The sequence below is a fragment of the Mus caroli genome, unplaced genomic scaffold (genome assembly GCF_978045245.1).
Source record: "Mus caroli unplaced genomic scaffold, Mus_caroli_1 scaffold_2, whole genome shotgun sequence".
Classification (NCBI taxonomy): domain Eukaryota; kingdom Metazoa; phylum Chordata; class Mammalia; order Rodentia; family Muridae; genus Mus; species Mus caroli.
The window spans coordinates 58296227-58320147 of NW_028227257.1; the positions used below are offsets into that span (position 1 = coordinate 58296227).

The 23921-nt window shown below is 39.7% G+C and overlaps 1 protein-coding gene across 1 annotated transcript in view; it reads right to left on the bottom strand.

The window, feature by feature from the left end:
* The window catches only part of Ctdspl2 (CTD small phosphatase like 2), a 54259-nt gene extending 30571 nt beyond the window's left edge, over positions 1 to 23688 (bottom strand). Inside the window, exons 1-5 of the mRNA XM_021155484.2 lie at positions 23305 to 23688; positions 11043 to 11252; positions 4078 to 4216; positions 2295 to 2444; positions 35 to 247 (exon numbers count right to left, since the gene is read on the bottom strand). Coding sequence (XP_021011143.1) covers positions 35 to 247; positions 2295 to 2444; positions 4078 to 4216; positions 11043 to 11228 — 688 coding nt within the window. The 5' untranslated portion in view covers positions 11229 to 11252; positions 23305 to 23688. The remainder of the gene's footprint in view (positions 1 to 34; positions 248 to 2294; positions 2445 to 4077; positions 4217 to 11042; positions 11253 to 23304) is intronic.
* Between the last annotated feature and the right edge of the window lie 233 nt (positions 23689 to 23921).

Here is a 23921-nt window from a genome sequence, read left to right on the forward strand (position 1 = left end):
TTCATAGGATGTGTTATGGTAGTATTTTCTTCACCTGTAAGGGGTGGGATATCCCGGGTAACTGTTTCTTCAGCTTCTTCTAAACCATTATTTAGTGACGGCCTCACTTGAACTGCTTGATTTGAGTAAACCGCTCCATTAGCAGACGTAGTGCTGGTAGTAATTTCATCCACCTGTTCCATGTCAAGTTGTTTCACTATCTCCTCAGCTTCCACAGCCTGTCCTGGGGAATCTGAGCCTGACGTTCCTGGAATTGTTTATCAACAAACCATGAATCACTTCAAAGCACAAATATTAAAAAAAGCTAAACACAAACACCACTATGATTTATTTATTTTTTAGATTACTCATACAAAGGTTAAACTGAGGATACCACTGTTTGAAATTATCAATAAAAAAACCTCAGTAATCAATGGGGAATAAGAATTTTGTCTTTCAGTAGTAGGCATTGAACTTAAAAGACTCACATATACCAGGCAAGCCCACTGCCACTGAGCTGTACCCTCAGTCTCAACTCAATTTTTTTTTAAAAGATTTATTTATTATTATATGAAAGTACACTGTAGCTGTCTTCAGACACACCAGAAGAGGGCGTCAGATCTTGTTACGGATGGTTGTAAGCCACCATGTGGTTGTTGGCAATTGAACTCAGGACCTCTGGAAGAGCAGTCAGTGCTCTTAACTGCTAGCCATCTCTCCAGTCCCTCCAACTCAATTTTTAAAGCAAGGTTTTCATTAAGTAGTTCAGTCAAGGCTTGAAAATTCATTCAATCCTCCTGCCTAAGCCTCCCCAGTAGCTTGGGATTACAGACGACAGGTCTGTGTCACCAGGCCTAGCTACATAATATTTATGAACAAAGTTTTAGAACTACAATTCAGAACTTTCCATTAAAGTACTATGTATGAGTCATTTGATAAACATTAGCTCTCCATCTTCCAGTTTAAATACACTAAGCCTTCTAGCCATAAGGGCAACCACAATTTTCAACCAGAGAAATGTTGTCCAAGAACAGGTTAAATGGTTTACTAACCATCAGAATCCTTTTACTAAATCATTTTTAAAAGACATAATATTAATTTTAAAGACATGATTAATTTCTCAATGAGATTCCTTTTAAGTAACAGAGAATAAAGAATTACCCAATTCTTCTCATACTATGAAATGCTATTGCTTTCTTCCTTCAAGTATAATTTTAAACAAAAATAACAAAATCAACTTCCAGCATCTCAATTTCCTTATACAACACTCCTCTGCCCTGGTGCTTTAATATTAACCCCTCCCCTAAAAGAGTATGTCTTAACCTGAAACTCAACCCCAACATTTTTATTCTCCCAACTCTAATACACAATCTAAAATTCACTGCCACCAATTAGCTGATTTTTCACTAATACACAAAACAAAGAATAAAGGCAAAAACACTACTTCTTTTGAGCTTAATGTTTTTTGACTATGTAGTTCTTTGCATCCATCTAACATATACTATTGCCAACATCCTCTTAATTACATAAGTCACACAGCTCTTAGTTTGCCATGCAGTGGAATGCAATGCTTTGCCAACATCTGTACTCACTCTCCGTTTGAGCTTCTTCCTTCCAGCCTCAGTAAAAAATGTCTCTATGGTGCTTCTGTGGGAGTTCCCCACCTCATCTGCTCTTCTGACTCCAGCTCAGTCAATAGCCTCCCTTAGTTTTCATGCCTCTCTTCAATCTCTTACTACCAGACCTTTCTTGTTCTTGTTCTTTTTTTTTTTTTTTTTTTTTTGGTTTTTCTAGACAGGGTTTCTCTGTGTAGCCCTGGCTGTCCTCGAACTCAGAAATCCGCCTGCCTCTGCCTCCCGAGTGTTGGGATTAAAGGCGTGTGCCACCACGCCCCGGAGAACCTTTCTTGTTCTTAAACATAAGAATATGCTTGGTCTCAGAGATACAAGGCTATGTGACTTCTTTGGTTTTTCTTTCACATTAAAATCTTCATAGACCTCTACACTTGTTGTCACCTTTCAAACTACACATTTTATTCTTCTAACTCAATGGTATCGAGCTTCCAAATTCAAGAGTTATATGCTCAGTCAGGTCTTTTTAAGGCTCGGCTCTGTCTCCTCTCTGACAAAATATGCCAGTAAAACCAAAAGGTCTTTTTTTCCTTTTTTTTTTTTTTAAGATAGGGTTACTTTTAAGATAGGCTGGCTTCAAACTCAAGAAATGTGCCACTATGCCCAGCTCAAAAAGATCTGTAAAAACTAGAAAACTGTAATTATAGTTAATGTTTGACTGTCTAAAAAATGGGTTTTACTTACCATTTTTATTTGCTGGTGAAAAAAAGTTGAACACAGGCGAAAATATGGTCCCCAACAATGTAGTCCTCGGAGGACTACCAGAGCAAGGGTTATCTTCTAATTTTCCATTTTGTTTTATATGTTGATTTGTCATTTCATAACTACCAGCTTCTAAGAATGAAAGAGGAAAAAAAAGTAATGTCTAGAAAACACTGCATTTCAGGTGTGTGCTATAAACTGTTTTAAAATTCTTTCTTCTCAAACTATTTCATGTAGACTTACAATAATTAATATTCATGAGTGCTTAGCAAAGGAATCCCGAGGCCAATTTCTTTTTTTTGGGGGGGTGGGGGGTGGGGGTGGGGTAGTTTCGAGACAGGGTTTCTCTGTGTATCCCTTGCTGTCCTGGAACTCACTTTGTAGACCAGGCTGGCCTTGAACTCAGAAATCCGCCTGTCTCCACCTCCCCAGCGCTGGGATTAAAGGTGTGTACCACCATGCCCAGCCTGAGGCCAATTTCTTATACATCAAATGATTTTAATGTATTTACAACATTTATAAATGCTAACATTCACTGAGTTTTTTTCAATATTGATTTACACCTAAAGTTAAGTAGCTGGAGAGGTTTCAAATCAGCACAGAACAACAGAAAATAAAGAAAATGCAGCTGGGCAGTGGTGGCACACACCTTTAATCCCAGAGTTTAGGAGGCAAAAGGGAGGTGAATTTCTGAGTTTGAGGCCAGCCTGGTTGGTGTACAGCGTGAGTTCCAAGACAGTCAGTAAAACCTGTCTGGGACCCCCTTCCCCCCAAAAAAGAAGATGCATGTAAGCAAACAAGTTACTAATTACAATACATAAGTACAAGCTTCCTGCTGTTTACATTTTTAGGACATTGGCTATTTCAGACTTTTCCTGATATCTATCTCTAATGAATGTCAAGTAAATGAATATACCTGACCCACAAAGTGGTATACATAATTTCAACTAAATTGTCATAATGTTGATCCATTTCCCTTTTCTTGGTGTAGGAAACTGAGCAGGCTATGCTGGTACACTACCACTGAGGCATAGTCCTAGCTCCAGCCCATTTACACTGGATGATAAATAATATATATCTAGTATTCTGCCTTTACTCATTTTAATTCATAAAAGTAAAAAATTTTAGGAAGATAATTTTTAATTTTACTTGATACTTTAAATTAATATTTAGCACAAAAAATATTAATTTAAAGTATCAAAGATTATAAAAACAAGAAAAAAATAGCTCCAAATGTTTTGTTGTAGCTTTTTGAGATAGGATCTTGATTTGTTGCCTGGCCTTGAACTCTCTGTCCTTTGCCTCTTGAATGCAGGCACTGGCCTGCCATGACCAACCTCAAAGCAGGTTTTTTTGTTTTTTTTTTTAAAGATTTATTTATTTATTATATGTAAGTACACTGTAGCTGTCTTTAGTCACTCCAGAAGAGGGAGTCAGATCTTGTTACGGATGGTTGTGAGCCACCATGTGGTTGCTGGGATTCGAACTCCTGACCTTCGGAAGAGCAGTCGGGTGCTCTTACCCACTGAGCCATCTCACCAGCCCTCAAAGCAGGTTTTTAAAAAAAAATTTTTTTTACCTTTTTTACTTATTCATTTTACATTCTGGTCACCCTTTCCCACAATCCTTGCCCCATCCCCCATCCTCCCCCCTTTTCTCCTCTGAGGTGGTAGGGGCCCCCCTCAGTATTCCCCAAAGGCCACAGCAGGTGAGGAGGCCTTCTGCTTGCAGTCAAAGGACAGATAGCATCAAAACATAAACAAACCTCCATTGACTGGACTTTTCCGTCTTACTCGAGACAACTGTTTGTCAGGCTTTTCTCCAGTTCTTGGTGTTGATGTGATTAAATTATTATCTATATCACGTTCAATTCTACTCCGCTTCGAAGGATTTTCTCTCTCTTCCTTAAGATATAATAGGAAAAAAATTCATTGAGTATAATTGTTCTGCTTCTCATTTTAAATGAAATAATACACACTTTCTCCTGTTTTTCATATACTGAAGAAATAAAATGCAATTAACATTGAAGAGTGATTGACAATGTTTAAAGTGTTTATATAGTTATTCTACATGATTATAATGATAGTCCAAGATTTCTCAAGGCTCCTAAATTTCCCATGCTCCTGAAATAGCTGAAATTTACAATATGCTCTGACTTTTCAGCCAACTTTATTTTATTTATTTGTTTATTTGTTTGTTTGTTTATTTGGTTGGTTTTTCGAGACAGGGTTTCTCTGTATTGCCCTGGCTGTTCTGGAACCCACTTTGTAGACCAGGCTGTCCTCGAACTCAGAAATCCGCCTGCCTCTGCCTCCTGCCTCTGCCTCTGCCTCCCGAGTGCCGGGATTAAAAGCGTGCAGCACCACAACCGGCTCAGCCCGCTTTATTTTAAAAACTATTCTAAACAACAAAGCTCCTTTCTGTGATCTCTAGAATGAAAGCCCCACAGAATCTGCTGGTATTCAGATCGCCAAAACAGCAACACCCAAATCCATACCTAGCACTCTATTCATTGCATTACTTGAGGTATGGGCACATGGCCTGTTTATACTACTCCTTAAGTATGACTGATGAAAATATACTGCCAAGAGAGCTGGAGAGATGAATGACTCAGGAGTGAGGAACAGTTTTTGCTCTTGGAGAGGACCCAGTTTCTATTCCCAGCACCCACATGTTGGCTCACAGCCATATAATATATAGCTCCATTTCCAGGGGATCCAACACCTTCTGACCTTCATAGGAACCAGACACACATACATATATGTGGGTAAAACACTCATATACATAATAAAAGATACTTCCAAGCATTACTCTGACTTTTCTCATCTGTAAATTTCCAGGGTCATTACTGCATGAGTCATTTCCTGCAATACTATATAATGCTCTACATTATAGTTTATAGTTAAGACAAACTAAAGTCATTGGATAAAGATTAGATTTTTTAAATTACAAGTGATACCTAATTTATATACACAATATTCTCATCTACCTTGGTTCACTGCTTCACTTTTTTCTTCTTTTGGGTACTTTAAAAAAAATTATGATTGTGTATGTGTGCATGTAGGTAGTATGTGTATGGTTGGAGGTCAAAGGACAGCACTGGAAGTGACTCTTGGTGGCAAGCACCTATACACAGTGAGCCATTTCATCAGCTCGTTTGGGGTACTTTTAAAATACAGTAGCAAAGGGGCTGAAGAGATGACTAAGCAGTTAAGAGCATATGCTGCTCTTTCAAAGAACCTAATTGTGGTTCCCAGCACCCATACATCAGACAGCTCATGACCACTTGAAAAATCCAACTCGAGAAAGATCTGACACCTCCTCTATCCTCTGGAGGCATGCCACATACCTATAACAAACATGCACACTCACACACGCATATACATAAAGGAAATTAATACAAGTAACTCTTTAAAAACCTACAGTAATTAGGGGCTTATTGGTTAAGAGAACTGGCTGCTTTTAAAGAGGACCAGGCACCCACATGACAGCTCACAACTATTTGCAACTCCAGTTCCAGAGGATCTGAGACCCTCTTCTGGCCTGCATGGGCACTAGGTACACAAGTGGCACACAGGCAAAGTACCCATACACAGAAAGTCAAAATAAAACAACAGTAATGATGATGACTATGATGACATGGTGGGTAAAGTCGGAACAAGCCAATCCTGATGTTCTAGAGTTCAACCCCACAGTCCATATGATGGAAAGAGAAAACTAACTGTCCACTGAACACTGGTATGGGAGTAGGTTGGTGGTACTCACTCACCACATAGGCATACATACACAAAATATAATACAATATATACCACTATGAATTTCCTAAAGGCTGACTATAACTATTTTAAGTTTTAAAATAAAAGGAGCCGGGTGTGGACATAGTATTAACACACACCTGTAATTTCAGACTTGGGAGTTGGGAGGCAAGAGGAAGTTAAGGTCATCCCTGACTACATTTTGAGTTCTGTAACTACATGACTATCTTAAAAACATAAAAAGAATTTGCTGGGCAGCATGATGTACATCTTTACTCACATTACTCAAAAAAACAGAAGCAGGTGAATCTCTATGAGTTCAAGACCACCCAAGTCTATATGGCAAGTCCCTGGCCAGTCAGAGCTATACAGTGAGACCCTATCTCAAAATTAATACTAAAAATAAAGTTAAAAGCATTATAAAACATCAAATACCTAGTAAAAGAATTGGTAGAAATAGAACAAGATTTCCTTATTATTCAGAAAAAATAAGATTAACTCCACTGGGCTAGACTGTAACTCAGTAACAGAGCATTTTTAATTCTGCTAAGAATTGTGCAGTTGGTTAGTTTTGAAAATTTTGAGACAAGAGTTTTCCCACTGAACTCTACCTAGCGTGGTACTTTCTTTGTAGCCAAATATGGGTCTAGAACTCGTGACAATCCTCCTGTATCAAGTATTATACAAACTTACACATCACCCACTATACATACTTCTATTTTTCCTCCTGAAGACAACAGGCTCATGTACCCAAGCTGGCCTGCTATGTATCTGAGGCTAACTTCATCACCCAAGTCTTTTCTGTGTTGTTCTTTATTAAGATAAGGCCTTGCTATGTAGCCAGGTTAGATAATATTAGAATGCAGCACCATGCTTCATTTTTTTTTATTTCCTCAAAACACACAAGTCTCACCATATTCCCCAGGCCATCCTCCTACGTCAGCCTTATAAGCAGTGGGACTACAGGTACTCACCACTGTGCCTGGCTCAAATTATCATCATTATGAATTGATTAAGATGTCCATCCTTGGTAAATGATCTACACATTCAATGAAGTGAATGATGTACAAAATTTATTAAAATAGCAGTGGCAGCTTTTTAATAATCTAAACTAATTCTAAAATATATACTGAATTACAAAAAAAAACCAAAAAACAAAAAAACAATCATAAAATAAGTTTTGAAATAAAACAAAGTTCAGTCCTTCTGTTTCCCCCAAGATTCCTCACAGAACACAGTTAACAGAAAGGCTGACTTGGTAGACAGGCCTGTAAACACCAGCACTTGAGGGGCTAAAGCAGAAGACTGTCTGTTTGAGGTCAACCTGATATATATTAAGACCTCTATTTAAGAAAACAAAAAAGGCCAAGTGTGGTGGCGCACACCTTTAATCCCAGCACTCGGGAGGCAGAGGCAGGCGGATTTCTGAGTTCGAGGCCAGCCTGGTCTACAGAGTGAGTTCCAGGACAGCCATGGCTATACAGAGAAACCCTGTCTCAAAAAAACAAAAAAGAACAGTATAAAAGAAAACATAATTTAGGCATAAAGATAAATAATATTTTGTAATGAATCTGAACTTAGGGCATAATCAAAACAAAAACTGATGCAAAGGGAGGTGTCTCTGTAATATGAAGTAACCATGTGTAGTTGGAGATGAGGAGCGAGAACTCTTCATCTCTACTTAATTTGTTGACTCAGCTTGGCGAGGAGAGCTAACCTGTAATCCCACACTTCTGGAGACTGAATCAAAAAGACTGCTTATGAGTTCAAGACTAGCCTGCGTTACATAGTATAGTCTAATTCAGCCAAGCTAAAGCATGGTCTCAAAAAAACCAACAAGGGACTGGGGGCTCAGTATTTATCTGCCATTGATCCCCAGTGTCCCATGAGGCAGGTGATAATCCCCCCAGCTGGAAGGTAGAGGCTGGAGAATCAGGAGTTCATGGTCAACCTCTGATACACAGAGGCTGGGTTGAAACTAAGCTACTTGAGACTCTGTTACAGAAAGAAAAAAGAGAAGATTATCTGCTTATTATTCCTGGGTCAGTAAAATACCTCAGCAGGTAAAGGTTCCTGCAGCCAACCTGCCTTGGCTCCTTGGGACTCATGATAGAAACTGACTCTCACAGCTATCCTATGACTTTCACACATGTATTATAGCACATATACATCCACACATGTACATATGCATACAATTAATAAACAAATAAAATGTAATAAAATATTTATTATGGTATCATGGGTTATTTCATTCTAAGGATTACAGTATTACTATCTAATGCCAGGCATGGTAGTGCATGCCTTGAATTTCAACACTTGGGAGGTAGAAACAGGTGGATCTCTCTGAGTTTAAGGTCAGCCTGGTTTATAGAGTTCCAGTCCAAGTAGAACTTTTGGAGATTGTTTCAAAGCAAAACAAACAAGATTGATCTAATAATGCTTTTTTAGATTAGGAGACATAAATCCATCATAAAATCAATTTAAAGTTTTATGATCATCTTTTAAAAATTACACACACACAAAAGAAAAGAATCAGAGTCCATTACAATATTCAGAGTTAAAAATTGGGTATGGTAGTTCTTTACAATCACAGCAGTCTGGAGGTTGAGGCAGGAGGATTGCTTTGAGTATCAGATGAGCTTGGGCTATGACATGAGAAATGGGGGCTGAGGGAATAACTCAGTGTTAAAGTGCTTACCTAGACTGCATGATGCCCTGGGCTCAATCTTCAGTAAGGTGTGTCTTATCTATAGTCGGGTTTATTTTGCATATATAATATAAAAAATTTTCTTTCTATAGATCATAATTAGGAGATTGACAAATATGCTTTTAATGTGATATAAATATTTCAACATTTCATTTCAAAACTGAAGCTTTTACTTCTAATATAATATTAGAAATCTCTTTGAACTAAAAGCAGAAAGGCTATATGAAAATAATTTCTGAGTGTTCTTGCTAAATTTTAAAATTCTGAAATCAGAGAAGTATTGAATCTTTGGACCAAAATATGGATTTGAAACAGACTGAGAATTTCATGTACTTTGTTACAGGTAAACAATGGAGGAGGAGAGCCCAGAGTGGCAGCATAAACCTTTAGTCCCAGCACCCAGGAGGTATGACTAGGAAGATGTTTTGTGAATGCCAGCCATGGTTATACAGTGAGACCCAGAGCTCAGGATGTAGAGGCAGGTGGGTCTCTGTAGAGTGCAGCTTACACTACAGCTGAGCTCCAGGCAGTCAGAGCTACATACTGAGACTGTAACTCAAAAAAACCTCTAAAAACAAAAATGAGGGAGAGAGCTAGTACTCATATGCTGCAGCTTTATTCTAAAATAAGATCATAACTGAAGAGAGGGGCTTTCAAAGACATGGCTGTGTTTAAGAACAGTGAATGCTCTTCCAAAGAAGAGCTGGGTCAATTTTCAGCACCCACATAGTAGCTGAAAACTATAACTCCAGTTCCAGGGCATCCAATGCCTCTTCTGACCTCCACAGGTACACTGTGGTGTGTATATATATATATATATGTGTGTGTGTGTGTGTGTGTGTGTGTGTGTGTATATATGTGTGTGTGTGTGTGTGTGTGTGTGTGTGTGTATATATACACACACACACACACACACACACACACACACACAGAGGCAAAGCACCCATACACACAAAATAAGAATCTCAAAACAAATTAAAAAATATTTGTTGCCTGGCAGTGGTGGCACATGCCTTTAATCCCAGCACTTGGGAGGCAGAGGCAGGCTGTTTTCTGAGTTCAAGGCCAGCCTGATCTACAGAGTGAGTTCCAGGACAGCCAGGGCTACACAGAGAAACCCTGTCTCGAAAAACCAAAAAAAAATCAACATCAGAAATAACAATGCACATTTACAGAATACATGAAAATTTCTTTTCTTTTTTTTTTTTTTTTTAAATAACAGGTTCCATTTTGGCATTTCCATTACTGCTTTATTTTTTTTTAACTGCTTTATTCTTATTTATTTATTATATGTAAGTACACTTTAGCTGTCTTCAGACACTCCAGAAGAGGGCGCCAGATCTCGTTACGGATGGTTGTGAGCCACCATGTGGTTGCTGGGATTTGAACTCCAGACCTTCGGGATAGCAGTCAGGTGCTCTTACCCACTGAGCCATCTCACCAGCCCATGGAAATTTCTAAAACTACTTTTCTACTTTGTGGTAGTCTGAAAAAAGTCTTGAGACCAAGCACTTGGCACCAATTCCAATTTCCCTGAAGGTTAGAAGAATAACTGACTTCCTAAATCACTTATGACAATCCATAACACCAATGTAAACATTCCTTCTTTTAATGTTGTTTCAGCTGCATGTAGTTATTCTATTGTTGCTATACTATACCCACTGCTCACTGCACTACACTACTAAATAAATGCTTTCTTCAATAACTCAATGAAAAAAATAACAATGGAAAAATCCTCTTCTGATTTCCATAACACCATGCTGAAAACCAGAGAAGACTACTGGTACAATGGCATGCACCTGTAACCCCATTGTCAAGAAGTTAAGCAGGAAAACTGGAAGTTAGCCTGTGCTAACTTGTTAGCAAATACTTGACCAGACTGGGCTATATAGCAAGAACCTGTCTCAAAAACACAAAACGACTACCAGGAGGTGGAGGCATACACCTTTAATCCTAATGCACTTAGCAGCAGAGGCAGGTGGATCTCTGAGGGTTCAATGCCAGCTGGTCTACAGAGCTAGTTCCAGGACAGCCAAGACAACACACAGAAAGATCCTATCTCAAAAAACAAAATCAAAACAACAACCACGGCAGAAAGCTAAATGATTTTAGTTCAATGTTATGTTTGTTTTGGACTTTCATTAAATACCTCACATGTAATATCCCTGAAAATAAAACCAAAACATGTATTATCCTTTAAAATGGGCTCTATTAATATAACAACCTAAGCATGATGTGTTTTACATAGGTGTGAGGTTAAAGTATCACCTTGGGTGTGCTTCCTTTAATGAACTTTTTAATTGAAGACAATAAGCCAGTTTCATTCTTTGATGGTTTTTCTCCTCCTGAAGGCAAGCTATCATCAACCTCCGAGTATTTCCTCTTTGCTCTGGCAGTGCGCTGTGTCTGGATTGGACTGGACTGCTGAGAAGCCTTCCGTGTTCTCAGCTTCATCTTTTACAGGTGCCACATGTAAACCTGCAGGAGAAAAGAACACAAGTTATTAATCTATTCCTTTAAAAGAGCCCAGATCTCTAAGAGAACTAAAATAAAAAACTAATATTTGTAAGTGAAAGGCATTCTATTTTATATATGTTATATACTAAATAACTTCAACAACATGTGAGATATTGCCTCCTAGAAAAGAAAATTGAGTAATGCCAAATACAGTGCATGATCTTTCTAAAACTGTTGTTACCTCTACCTATGTCAAAATCACACTTAGTCATTCATTTACTGTACAAATATTTATTGAGCAGTTAATCACATCTGAGACCACAAGCTAGTTAAGCCCTGGGGTAAGGGTTTTGTCCTTTTGACCTTAAGAGGAAAACCCATCACTTGATGAATGAACTTCACAAACATAATTCTAAAAACCAATAACCACGAGAGAGTAACAAGAGAAGGTTGATCACCTTGATAAGAGTTCAGTCTTACCACACATAATAAAACTGGATTTATGGGCTGAGATGTGGATCTCTGCTAGGTCATATGAGAGGCCCCACTTTCTTCCAGTAACACATACACAAATACAAATATTTAAAAAGAAATTATAAGGATGGCTAGAGAGCTGACTCAGAGTTAAAAGCACTTATTGCTCTTCCAGAGAACCCAGTTTTAATTCCCATCACTCACATGGAGGCTCACAACCATCTGTAACTCCATCCAAGGGATGTGACAGCCTCTTCAGGCCTAAGTATTAGCACAAACATGGTGCTAAGACACATATAAACAAAACATACATTCAAAAAAAAATTTTTTAGGAAGAAAAAAGAAAACAGCATTGTAAATTAACACACTTATGAGACAAGTTAACCCATAAAATAACTACACAGAAAAGTCCAAAATCTGGGGACAGGGAGACTTGAAAGATGGCCCCCGGGGGTAAAAACAAAAACAAACAAACCCTTGCCCCCACCCCACCCTCCAAAGCTTAATGACCGAACTGTACTCTAACACCTTTAATCTCCTTACTCAGGAGGCAGAGGAAGACAGCTCTGTGAGCAGAAGGCCAGCCTGGGAAACATGAAAGCTTGTCTCAAAAGAGAATAAATCAGACATCAAAATTAAAAGTATTTGTATACCAAGAACCCTATGTACAAATTCAAAAAGCAACCCAAGGGCCAGTAAGGTGCACCAATTAGTAAAAACACAGTCTGTGTTCAATCTTCAGGACCCACATGGTGGGAGATGAGTCTCCTAAATTGTCCTCTAAGCTCCATATGCATATCATGTCATACACACGTATGAAGAAAATGTGTACAAATTATTCATCTAAAGCAAACGATATCCAGAATATAGAATGGCCCTCATCCGAGATCAACAATTGACTGAATTCAAAAAGAAATGTCAGCAGCAGACAAAGTGGCCAATCTCTTAACCCCAACATTCTGGAGACAGAGGCAGCTCTGAGGCCTGACTGTTCTCTGTTCCTCCTTAAGAGGAAAATGCATGCAAGGCCAAAAGAGGCCTTGTTTTCTTTCTTTACTATCAACCTGGCCAACCTGAACCCTTTCCTTGATCTAAATCAGAAGACAACTTGAAAGCAAGGGGAAAAAAGTCAGACTTAAAGGTGTAGTTCCAGAAAGGGAAATGGCCAATTCTGCTATTACTGAGTTCTGTCTCACTTACAGAAAGCTGATAATAATTAAACTGCTCTAGCCCAAAACTAACAACAATAAAAAAAAAACTTGGGTGAATCACCAAAGAATTAAGACTTTCTTGAAAACAACAGAACACTAAGAACCTGAAGTACCTAATCAACCAAATCCAAGAAAAGATAAGCCCTTCTTAGGAGAGACAGGAAATAACAAGTAAGGGTTCTTCTATAGAACAAATGAAGAAATAATTATGCCATAAAAACATGAGAAAAGGGCCGGGCGTGGATTCTACCAAGGTTTACTTTCTGTTCATAATATTCAGCATTCAGTAAAATACTCCAAGAGTTAGCAAAACTAACTGTGGGTAAAAGCACTTTCCACACAAGCCTGGCAACCTAAGTTCAAGCCCGAGCCCACACATAAGAAGGAGGAAAGAAACGACTCCATAAAGTTGTCCTCTGGCCTCCACATACAGTGTCATGCTCCCCCAATATAGAGGTGTACCCACCACCACCACCACCAGCAAATGCAAGCAATTTATTTTTTTAAGAAAAGCTCAGTAAATTGACAAGCTACTGCAATAATAAGGGGAGGGGTACAATACCAATATTGGGAATAAAAACTTGAAAAAATTACAACAGAGTCTGTGTAGACTTAGAAAGAATTATGAAGAATTTCAAACATGGCCAAATTCCTCAAAAGATTAGTCACAACCAAGGGATAGTGTACAAATACCTGTAATCTCAGCACTCAGAAGGTCAAGGTAGGAAGATTAGAACTTCCGGGCCAGTCTGAGACATAGCAAAATTTGTCTCAAAAGAAAAAAATTACCAAACCTTACAATGATAAATAGGCTGATTAACCTCATACTTAAAATTGAGTATGTATGTTAAAACCATATGTAAAATACAAGGCCCAGTTCACTTCACTACAAAAACCAATCAACACAAGATATTTTTAAGATCTTTTTATTAAATGTGTGTATGTTTTGCCTGCCTTCATGTGTATGAAACGATGATGTCAGAGCCTCTGGGGCTAGAGTTACAGGCACCTTGTGAGCTGCCTAATGAGGGTGCTGGGAACGGAAGAGAGGTATTCTAGAAGAGCAGTAACAACCTAAACCCTGAACCATCTCTACAGCCCGCCATATAACACTTAAAACACACACACACATACATACACACACACATACACACACACACACACACACACACACACACACCTTAACAGAAGAGTGGGAAATGATCATGCTTAGTAAAATAAGTCTTGTACCAGCTAACAAAAATGATAAAATACGAAAATAGTACTTTTAAGTCCAAGAACTTGAGACATAAAGACAGCATAAAACATTTATTTATTTTTTTCAACATAAATGTGTTTTGTAGTTACCTGCTGCCCAGGTAAGTAGGTTACAGGGCAAGGGTGTTGTTGCTGCAGGAAGTCAAAGGTTGACCATAAACTGCAACATTAATAATGCTCGATTTTCTAAACTACTATTTAAAATTTCAGACTTATATCTCACCACCTCAATCTCAACTTATCCAATACTGAATTAATTTTTCTCACTCCATCCCAAAATATCTTCTTCCTGTTTTATTGTTTCTCATATATTCATCCACGTAATCAACTAACCAAAAAACCCTAAACTCCATCGACCACCTAGTTGTGACACTGGCCTTATCCCCCTATAATCAACTATGAAATTCTGGTTTTTAACCTCTAGTATTAATTTTTCAGTCTTTCCTTTTAAATCAATCTTCTGAACTGCACACTTGTCTACTCCTCTTACCAGGTTTCTTATCAACTTCTTTCCAATAAAAACTAAACTCTAAAGTCACTGGCAAATACATCACCCTATAATATGGAGAGAGAAGGAGAGTGTGTGTGTTGCAAATACGTGGAGGTAGGTGTTCATGTATGCTGATGAGCTTGTGAGGAGGACAGAGGTGGACACCAGTTATGCTCCTCAGTCTTTCTCCGCCTGGTTGAGACTTGGGTCTTACAGAACCTTGAGCTCACAGTCAGCACCAGCAATCCACCTGTATTAATTCCCCAGAGAGGGTTTCCAGGTGCAGTCTTTCTTCACTGTTATTTGCTGCCATCCTCCGTACTGCAGTAATCATAGCTCTGACACACTGTGCTCTCTACCTATGTTTCTGTCCTCTTTACCACAACTTTTTTTTTTTTAAGTTTTGGTTTTTTTGAGACAGGGTTTCTCTGTATAGCCCTGGCTGTCCTGGAACTCACTTTGTAGACCAGACTGTCCTCGAACTCAGAAATCTGCCTGCCTCTGCTTCCCAAGTGCTGGGATTAAAGGCGTGTGCCACCACCACCACCCCCGGTTTTACCACAACTATTATTTCAACTAATTACCTAGTTATCTTCGCTGTTTAAAACTCAGCCCAAGTATCATATAACCAATAAAAACCACCTCCACACCCATAAACTTCTGTAAACCCTGAGGTCATCTCTCACTTAGCTCTTACCAAATTAACACTAAAATAATCTGCTTCAATTGATTCAATCACACTTGACAAGAGTAAGTCCTCATGGCAAGGACCGGGAGATGCAGCTCAGAAGTTGAGCCCTTGCTAAGCATGCAGAAGCACTGCAAAGAACTAAAAACGCTTGAAGGCAGTGATCTAATCCATCACTTTAACAACCTGACACTCTACAACTCAGTCTTTGCTCTTTGATGAACTTAACCAATTTGTTTTTCATTTATTTCAAACAGATCAGATAAGAGAAAATTCTCTCTCTGAACAATCATCAGTACAGTAAGAATGTTTGCTTACAAAACGGGCAAAAAAAAAGTTCCTTTCCTTTCTTTATCACAGTTATTTCCAATTTCTACCAAAGCTATATTTTAATATTTTATCATTTTGTGTGTAACTGAGTGTGCGTATGAGTGACTTCCAGCCACTGCAAACAATAATCAGGAGTGCCTTCTCTCCCTCCACCATGTGGGTTCCTAGGCTCAAACTCAGGTGGAGAGCACACACCCTCTCACTGACCCAAGCAATTTTTGAGGCAGACAATTATAAATTGTAAATCATCTTGGATTACCAGATTACAATAAGGATCCAAATATAGGACTGACTTTATCTAGGGGGTTCCTTACAATGCAGCAATTCCCAATAATTTAGTAAGTATATGTATATGTATATGTATATGTATATGTATATTTTGAGACAAGATCTCACTCTGCGTAGCCCAAGCTGATCTCAAACTTGGCTGGATCTCCCTTTCAGTGCTGATCTTCTTGCCTGGCTCAGCACTTTACCAAAAGGTAAAATTTATGTGTAGTAAAATGCAATAATGCTGTGCCATATGGACTTGGGGACTGCACTGAGGTTGTCAGGTCTACCTGTTTGAGCCATCTTACTGGCACAGCATTTTCTCCAGGATGCTCGCTAGACAGGACCTAACACTAAGGCAACACTAAGGCAACTACTTTGCCATGAATCTATACCTCTAGCCCTTTTATTTCCCCAAATATTCTTTATAATAGACAATCTGGGCTGCCTTTGACTTTTTTGGCCTTTAAAGCTTGATTTGAAATCTTTTTACAGCTTTATTGGCTGCCCTTATTTTCTTCAATGTATAATTTGTCACTGTAACGCTGATTTTTTTGTTTGTTTGTTTTTTGTTTTGTTTTTGTTTTTCGGAAGACAGGGTTTCTCTGTATAGCCCTGGCTGTCCTGGAACTCACTTTGTAGACCAGGCTGGCCTTGAACTCAGAAATTCGCCTGCCTCTGCCTCCGGAGTGCTGGGATTAAAGACATGCTCCACCACGCCCGGCTGTAACGCTGATTTTTTTCAGCAAACATATTTGTTTGAAAGAGGAAACATTATATAGTCTTGATAATTTTCTGAGAACCCTTCATGTGCAGTTTATCATTTCTTTCTTCTTTCTCTTTCTTTTTCTTTTGGTTTTTCGAGACAAGGTTTCTCTGTATAGCCCTGGCTGTTCTGGAACTCACTTTGCAGACCAGGCTGACCTCGAACTCAGAAATCTGCCTGCCTCTGCCTCCCAAGCGCTGGGAGTAAAGGTGTGCGCCACCACTCCCGGCATCATTTCTTTCTTGTGTTTGGTAGAAATTAGTGCACTGAAGACCTCTGTGACAAATTTCCAACTAAGTTTATATTTGTACCATTATTGTGAATTGCTGTATTGTAAGGAACTCCCTAGATAAAGCCAGTCCTATACTTGGACTATTAATCTGGTAATCAAAGACAATTTACAATTGCAACTGTCTGCCTCAAAAATTGTTTGGGTCGGTGAGAGTAAGGGTGTGTGCTTACCACCTGAGTTTGAGCCTGTGAACCAACATGGTGAAAGGAGAATGCGCTCCTGAAAGTTGTCTTCTAATCCCCACAGGTACACAGTGGCATGTAGCACTCATACATACACTCAGTCACACAGAGAATTTAAAATAATTATAGCTTTGGTCTTCATACAACACACACAGTAAATGAATGTAAAACTTTTTTAATTAAAAAAAATCTCAGTTTTAAAACAATGAACTTAATTTTGGAAAAAATAAAAAATTGTTATCCACTAAGTCTAAATTCTATGATTAACTAACTCATACCTTATCTTAAAAATCTTTAATACAACCATGAAAGAAAAAGCTAAAAGTAATCTACATTCTAGTACATCTAAACTGAAACGTATGTTCTACTGTTGAGTTTGCCCATTTTCTCTTCCCTACTTATCCAAGTCACTAAAGAAATTCAAACAAAAAGGCTTCTCTACTACCTAATAATAAAAAAAAAAAAAAAAAAAAATGGGCACATCTATATAGTTTGAAGCCAGCCTCAGATACAGTGAGATCCTACAGAAATGGCTATTATTAAAGTTTAACCCTAATTTTTTTTTTTTTTTTTTTTTAGGTTTTTCGAGACAGGGTTTCTCTGTATAGCCCTTGCTGTCCCGGAACTTACTCTGTAGACCAGGCTGGCCTCGAACTCAGAAATCCGCCTGCCTCTGCCTCCCCAGTGCTGGGATTAAAGGCGTGCGCCACCACGCCCGGCAACCCTAATTATTTTTAAAGTATTCAAGTGCCACTTTCTACTATACTGTTTCATGTTTGTTTGTTTGTTTGTTTTTTTAAAAAGTGCTTGTCCTACAATTATTGCAGCCATTATGAAAGCCCAACTGTTGGAACTCCAGCTCAAAGCACTATTACTCATGTTAGTAATATTCAATCTCTCTTTTTCAATCTATTATAGAAAAAGTATGCATATCATGAAATATGGGATCCTAATATAGACTACTATTCTACTATGCTTTTATGTCAAAATTTTGTTGATGGACATGGTGACTTATGCCTGTGATCCAAGCACTTTTGAGGTGGAGGCAGGAGGATGAGAGAGAGAGAGAGAGCGAGAGAGAGAGAGAGAGAGAGAGAGAGAGAGAGAGAGAGGGGTTCAAGGTCAGCCCCTGCTACATGGAAGATTCAAAGCCTGCCTGCCCTATCACTAAACAAAATAAAAAAAAGTATTTGTCAATAAAGTCTTACCTCGGAAGCCACCCTTAAATCTCACCATTCCTTATCAAAGGGCCCCTGGAAGCCTAAGATTCTCACTATATAAATTTTACTTTCATCATGTTTGTCTTACCTAGCCAACACTCCTATATCCCATATATCTCCTGGTCACAACCAACATATAAAAATTTACCTTTCCTTAACATGCAGTAGTACACACCTTTAATCTCAGCACTTGGGGAGCAGAAACAGATGGATCGCTGAGTTTGAGGCCAGCCTGGTCTACAGAGCGAGTTCCAGAACAGCCATAGAAACCCTGTCTCAAAAAAAAAAAAAACAAAAGCAAAAACAAAAACAAAAAAACAAAACAAAACAAACAAAAAACAGAAGAAAATTTACGTTTCCTCAATTCCACTGTTTCTGAACTCTCGCCCTCACTTACGTGTAGTTTAACAAGCTAATCTACACTTATGAATAAAATACAATGATGTTTTATCTAAGAATTTGTAATTTGGCCGGGCGTGGTGGCGCACGCCTTTAATCCCAGCACTGGGGAGGCAGAGGCAGGCGGATTTCTGAGTTCGAGGCCAGCCTGGTCTACAAAGTGAGTTCCAGGACAGCCAGAGCTATACAGAGAAACCCTGTCTCGAAAAACCAAAAAAAAAAAAAAAATTTGTAATTTGTTTTTACATAGGGTCTCTTTATATATCCCTGGCTGTCCCAGAACCTGCTATATAGTCTAGGCTGGCCTTAAACTCACATAAATCCACCTGCCTCTTCCTCCCAAGAATTGCAACTGAAGATGCTTGTCACCACACCCAGCTGAATTTGAAATTTTTCTTTTCTTTCTTTCTTGTTTTTGCTATTGTTTTTGAGATAGGGTTTCTCTGTGTAGCCCTGGCTGTCCTGGAACTCACTCTGTAGACCAGGCTGGCCTTGAACTCAGAAATCCACCTGCCTCTGCCTCCGAGTGCCACCACTGCCCAGCTGAATTTATAATTTTAAGCACTGCATTTCAGAAAGAATTCCACAAGACTTGGTATATATAAATGAAGTCGAACACGGCATTTCTCAAGAAAATCCCAACCACCTAGGTCTACCTATAGGTAGGTTCAATAATAATTTAATACAGTTTAAATTTAAAATGCATGTACTGAATAGCTGTGGTGATGTACTCCTTTAATCCCAGGACTTAGAAGGCAGAGACAAGAGGATCTCTGTGAGTTCAAGACCAGCTTAGTGTACACAGCAAGTTTCAGGGTGGCAAGGGCTATATAGCAGCACTTTTTCTTTTCTTTTCTTTTCTTTTTTGGTTTTTCGAGACAGGGTTTCTCTGTGTAGCCCTGGCTGTCCTGGCACTCACTTTGTAGACCAGGCTGGCCTCGAACTCAGAAATCCACCTGCCTCTGCCTCCCCAGTGCTGGGATTAAAGGCGTGCGCCACCACGCCCGGCTAGCAGCACTTTTTCTTAAGGAAGAAAAAGCATATATACTCATACAAACATTAGTGAATACATCTGGCATAGGGCATAAAGATGTCAGAAAAGTGAACAAGAACTGAAGTCAAAATTGCTCCTTCTAGCAAGTTCCATGCCTGTTAAATAGCCTAATTCTGGGATGTGGTGGCACTCACCTTTTATCCCAGCACTCCTGGCTGAGGCAGAAGGATCTGGAGTTTGAGTAAGCTTGGGCTATATAGCCAGACCCTGTCTCACTAAAAAACAAACAAGTATATAAATAAACAACTTCATTCTCAATGTAGCACAAATGACTTCCTGTAGCCAGTCCAGTGTAAAATTGTTTGGCAACTTTAATCTAACTAGTAAAAACAACTTAAGAGCGCACCATGTATGAGGTCCTCTTCACACACTTGATACATGACTTAAAGTACCTTTCTTCTTCCCTTATATTTTCATAAAAACTTGATAAATTACAAATACAAAAAAATGAGATGCTGCCCCTTTTCAAATTCTGGCAAACCACTATATTCTTTATATATTTTTGATTTATCAATCAAAAGCATAGTGTATTAAGATAACATACTACTACTTTACCAATCAGCAATTGATTCTGCAGTTAGTTACAAGCCTGTCAGTATATTCTTTCTGAGCAAGTTCAAGTTTCTTGTAGAGGCAGGGCCTCATGTAGCCCAAGCTGGCCTCCAATGTGTACCATAGCTGGGATGCGGATGAACTTCGGATTCTCTGCTTCCACCTCCCTGAGGTTACAGCAGGAACCACCAGAACCAGCTCATCTGGCGATGGGGATTTAGCAACCCAGGGTTTCCTGAATGCCAGGCAAGCACTTTACCACTGCACTACATATCCAGACAGATTTTGCTCAAATCATCCTACAAAGAAACCATCTGATCAAATACAACCTTGGAAAAGGCTAGATTAATCTGGAAAAGACAAAGCTTTATCAATCATCAATTTTCTAACAGTGGGGAAAAAAGTAGCACCACTAGTTCAAATGAAATGTCTGTAAGGCACCAGCACTATGCACAACAGAATGTTCTAAAATATACCTATCCTATTTAGTATTCCTACAGAATCCTATTATTGCAATACAACTATAGCACACATGAGAAAAAGACTAGATAGCACTTGGCAGTTTTCACATCCTTTCAAATCAGGCATAGGAGAGTATTAATAATATAGGGACTGGCCTGGCTGTGGTGGTGCTTGCCTTTAATCCCAGCCCTCTGGAGATAGAGGCAGGTTGGATTTCTGCGAGTTCAATGCCACCTTGATCTACAAAGTGAGTTCCAGTACAGAGCTGTGACACACACACACACACACACACACACAAAATCATGTCTCAAAAAACAAAAATAAACTAAACAAAAAAAGAATATAGGGTCTAATTGAATGTAGTACAGTGAGACTATGCCGGGGCCTAGCAAACACAGAAGTGGATGCTCACAGTCAGCTATTGCTCAGAAGCTAGAGAAAGTACCCAAGGAGCTAAAGGGATCTGCAACCCTATAGTTGGAACAACATGATGAACTAACCAGTACCCCGGAGCTCTTGTCTCTAGCTGCATATGTATCGAAAGATGGCCTAGTCAGCCATCACTGGAAAGAGAGGCCCATTGGACTTGCAAACTTTATATGCCCCAATATAGGGGAATGCCAGGGCCAAAAGAATGGGAATGGGTGAGTAGGGAAGGGGGGGGGGGTATGGGGGACTTGTGGGATTGCATTGGAAATGTCATTGAGGAAAATATGTAATAAAAAATATTAAAAATTTAAAAAAAAAGAATGTAGTACAATACTGATTCTGCTACCTATAAACTATAAACTAAATTCTATCAAAAAACCTACCCCCAAAACATCGTTAAAACACAGAGAAAGCCTGCACCAGACATAATTTATCCCAATTCTTCTGAGTAACATAATTGGTCCCATTTTAAAATGACTCAACAAGGACTCAGTCTGTCTAAACTTTCACTCCCCAAACCCCGAAATCAAGCAGCCCTGGAAAAGCAGTGAGACCCAGGTCACTCCTAAATCTACTTCATATAAGAGCCATGTTTTACCTTGACTTTCTTTATGACCTTGGGCTAAGTCTTTCAAATAAAAACTATAATGATGTTTGCATGTGCCTGCTTATTACTGAAATTTAATCCTAACATGTGAACAGCAAGTGAAGTACTCTAGGCTGCACCTATGAAACAGAAGGCTACTGAGTGAGAAACATTAATATGTAATATAAGCCATGTTTTAATCTTCAATTTTATTCCAGAGGGGGAAACACCTATAATGCCCCAAACTCGACATGACCAAACCATTGAAAAAAAAAAAAAATTGAGGAACTCTATTAAAAACAAAACAAAACAAAACAAAAAAAAACAAAAAACAAAAAACAAAAACCAGTAAAAACTAGCTTCCACATGCCATGTCACTGCTTTTATAGAGATAATTGCTGGACCACAAACACAAATGTGTAGCTTGGCATTTCATGAATCAAAGTAACAGGCAATCTACAATCTAAAACATGTAGATAAGCCTATCATTTCACGGCACTAATTTGTATATAGATGTAACCGTAATCTTGGTATTGTCTTAGTAGCATGAGAAAGATAACATTCCCTGCCTTGGAGTAACATCTAAGAATACTCATGTCAGGAGCTTAGGGTAGTTTCCTGGCAGTATCTCCGAGGTACTCTGAAAGAGCCTAACGTCATTCACACATCCAGCTACCACTAGGGCGAAAAGTAAATAAACACCATTTATTTATGCAATTATTTATCACAGAATCCTGGTCAAGAACGCAAAGGTAAACTCAAACGGACTTACCCAACGTAAACAACATGCTAAACAGAATTAGGATTCACCCTTACTAACCACTACGGAAATCAGAGGCCTCCTATACACGCTGGTTTTTACTACCACACTTGACTTTTAAAAGTAGTAATGTCAACTCAACATTTTAGCAGTACAGAAGACGACAGAAGCTCCAAGAACCTCTTTCCAGATTCTCAAAGGATGTTTGTAAGAGCTCAAGTAGAGAGAGCAACGCCCCCCTAATGCACCCTACAAGAATGAAATACCAAAAACATTACGTGGGCCCACAAGAAGGTTCGAAAAGGCAATCTAACTTAATTAGCTATCGGGTCCACGGGGTCAGAGACTGGGAACGTGAGATGGGGTTGGGGGTGGGTAGCAAAGTGAAATCTAACCCCAGAAATCACAACACAGGCCGCAGCCTAAGAGCTGAAGCTGGCGGGAAGTGAGCTGCCTGGCCGTTCCCTGGGGAAAGTCCAAGCCAGAGCAGCTTCCACAACAGTGGACGTACAAGGCGCCAACAGTGCATGCCTACGGACGTTGCTGGAACCGCTGAAGGCTCGGCTAGAGAAGGGGAGGAGATCCCGGCAGACGGCCCTGAGAGAGGACTGAGCTTCAGAGCAACGGCAGCGTCTGGACCAAGGGAATTACCTTCACTGTGACGACAGAAAAGTGTCCTCGGGCTCCGGCGATGGTCCCGACTGAGCAATAGGTGGTGTCTTTCCCGCTTATCCCTCAGCAGCAACAGAACCAGCTCCTTCAGCCAGTCGCCATTTCCCGCCTACCGACCTGCTGCACCGCACGGACAGGGACCCGGATGGAAAGCGGCCTCCCTGCGCAGGCGCTCTGGCTCCCTCCTCCCCCGCCCGCCCCGATCCGGAGAGGCGGGAGAGAAGGAATGCAGGAGGCCTGGGCGGCAGCGGGGGAGGGGGAACCAACTTTTACTTCCGTGAAGAGGCTGAAGTTTCTGCCGCCTTAGGGAACTCACCAGAGCGAATTCCTGACCAAAAGAAAAAACAAGAAACAACAACAACAAAAAAAAAACAATGAAAAAGAAATGAGCTTAGGGCCGGAGGAGTTAGACTGGACTCAGCCTCCGAGGGGGCTCGGAGCGTGGGGGACGTTTGTACTTCGGGGGCCTCCGTAGCGGGCTGCAGGGTGGTCGCAGGGGGAGTAGGGAGGAAAGCGTTAGCAGCGAAGGCGGAGACGCCGGGGGCGGTTTTCCCTCCCGCCGCTAACGGAACCGCCTAGGGCCGGGCGACAAGGAG